Source organism: Pteropus medius, unplaced genomic scaffold (assembly GCF_902729225.1).
Source record: "Pteropus medius unplaced genomic scaffold, Ma_sr-lr_union100, whole genome shotgun sequence".
Lineage (NCBI taxonomy): Eukaryota > Metazoa > Chordata > Mammalia > Chiroptera > Pteropodidae > Pteropus > Pteropus medius.
The window spans coordinates 480,951-481,730 of NW_024347793.1; the positions used below are offsets into that span (position 1 = coordinate 480,951).

Consider the following 780-nt stretch of genomic DNA (forward strand, 5'->3'; position numbering starts at 1 on the left):
GACTGGGCGCAGGACTCAAGTCCCCACGCAGGGTTTGCCTGTCCCGTGCCACGGGATCGCATGGGCGTCTCCTGTGTGGGGGCCCGGGTCTGTGTCCCTGTCTGTGTCCCTTTCGCCCGAAGTTCGGTCCCTCTGTGTCTTTCCTCCTGTATTTGCCTCTCGGTCGCTCTCTCTTTTTCTGTCTCTATCTTTCCCTCTCTCTGTCTCTGTCTGTCTGTCTGTCTGTCTCTCTCTCTCTGTCTCCTTCTTAGGATCTCTTGTCTCAGTCTCTCCCTCCGGGTCTCCCGCTCCCTGTCTCTGTCTCTGTCTCTCTCCCTGTCATCGTCCCCCTCCTGGGGTTTCCCCAGCCCCTCCTCACGCAGCCGGAAGGAAGGGCTGACTGATGGGCTCTGCCGGGAAGGGCCACGGGGTCTCCACTTCTCCCTTTCGCTGCCTCTTCTCCGTGCCCCCACCCTCAGAGCCTTCCGCATCGGTGTCCGGGGCGGGTGGCCGGTGGAGGCACCGGGCGCTCCTCTGCCCTCCGCGTGTGACGCTCCGTGGCCCCACGCACCAGCCAGCGAGTCAGACCCCAGGAAAGGGAAGTGGGGGCCTTGACGGGGGCTGGCTTCCCCCAGGTGGGTCCAAGCGCCCTGCCTTCTTCTCAAGGCTGCTCCCCACCCGAGCTGAAAGCAGAGCCTCCTGGAACCATGGCCCTAAGACTTCTCCTGACCCTCACCCTCTGGGCCGGCCGCTCCTCCTGCCGTGGGAGAGAAGGTATGTGAGACCCCGGGGTGTTGGGGG

At 64.2% G+C, this 780-nt stretch overlaps 1 protein-coding gene across 1 annotated transcript in view; it reads left to right on the forward strand.

Moving 5' to 3' along the window:
• Positions 1 to 354: 354 nt before the first annotated feature.
• EBI3 (Epstein-Barr virus induced 3) overlaps positions 355 to 780 on the forward strand; it is a 6,442-nt gene continuing 6,016 nt past the window's right edge. Inside the window, exon 1 of the mRNA XM_039878375.1 lies at positions 355 to 753. Coding sequence (XP_039734309.1) covers positions 687 to 753 — 67 coding nt within the window. The 5' untranslated portion in view covers positions 355 to 686. The remainder of the gene's footprint in view (positions 754 to 780) is intronic.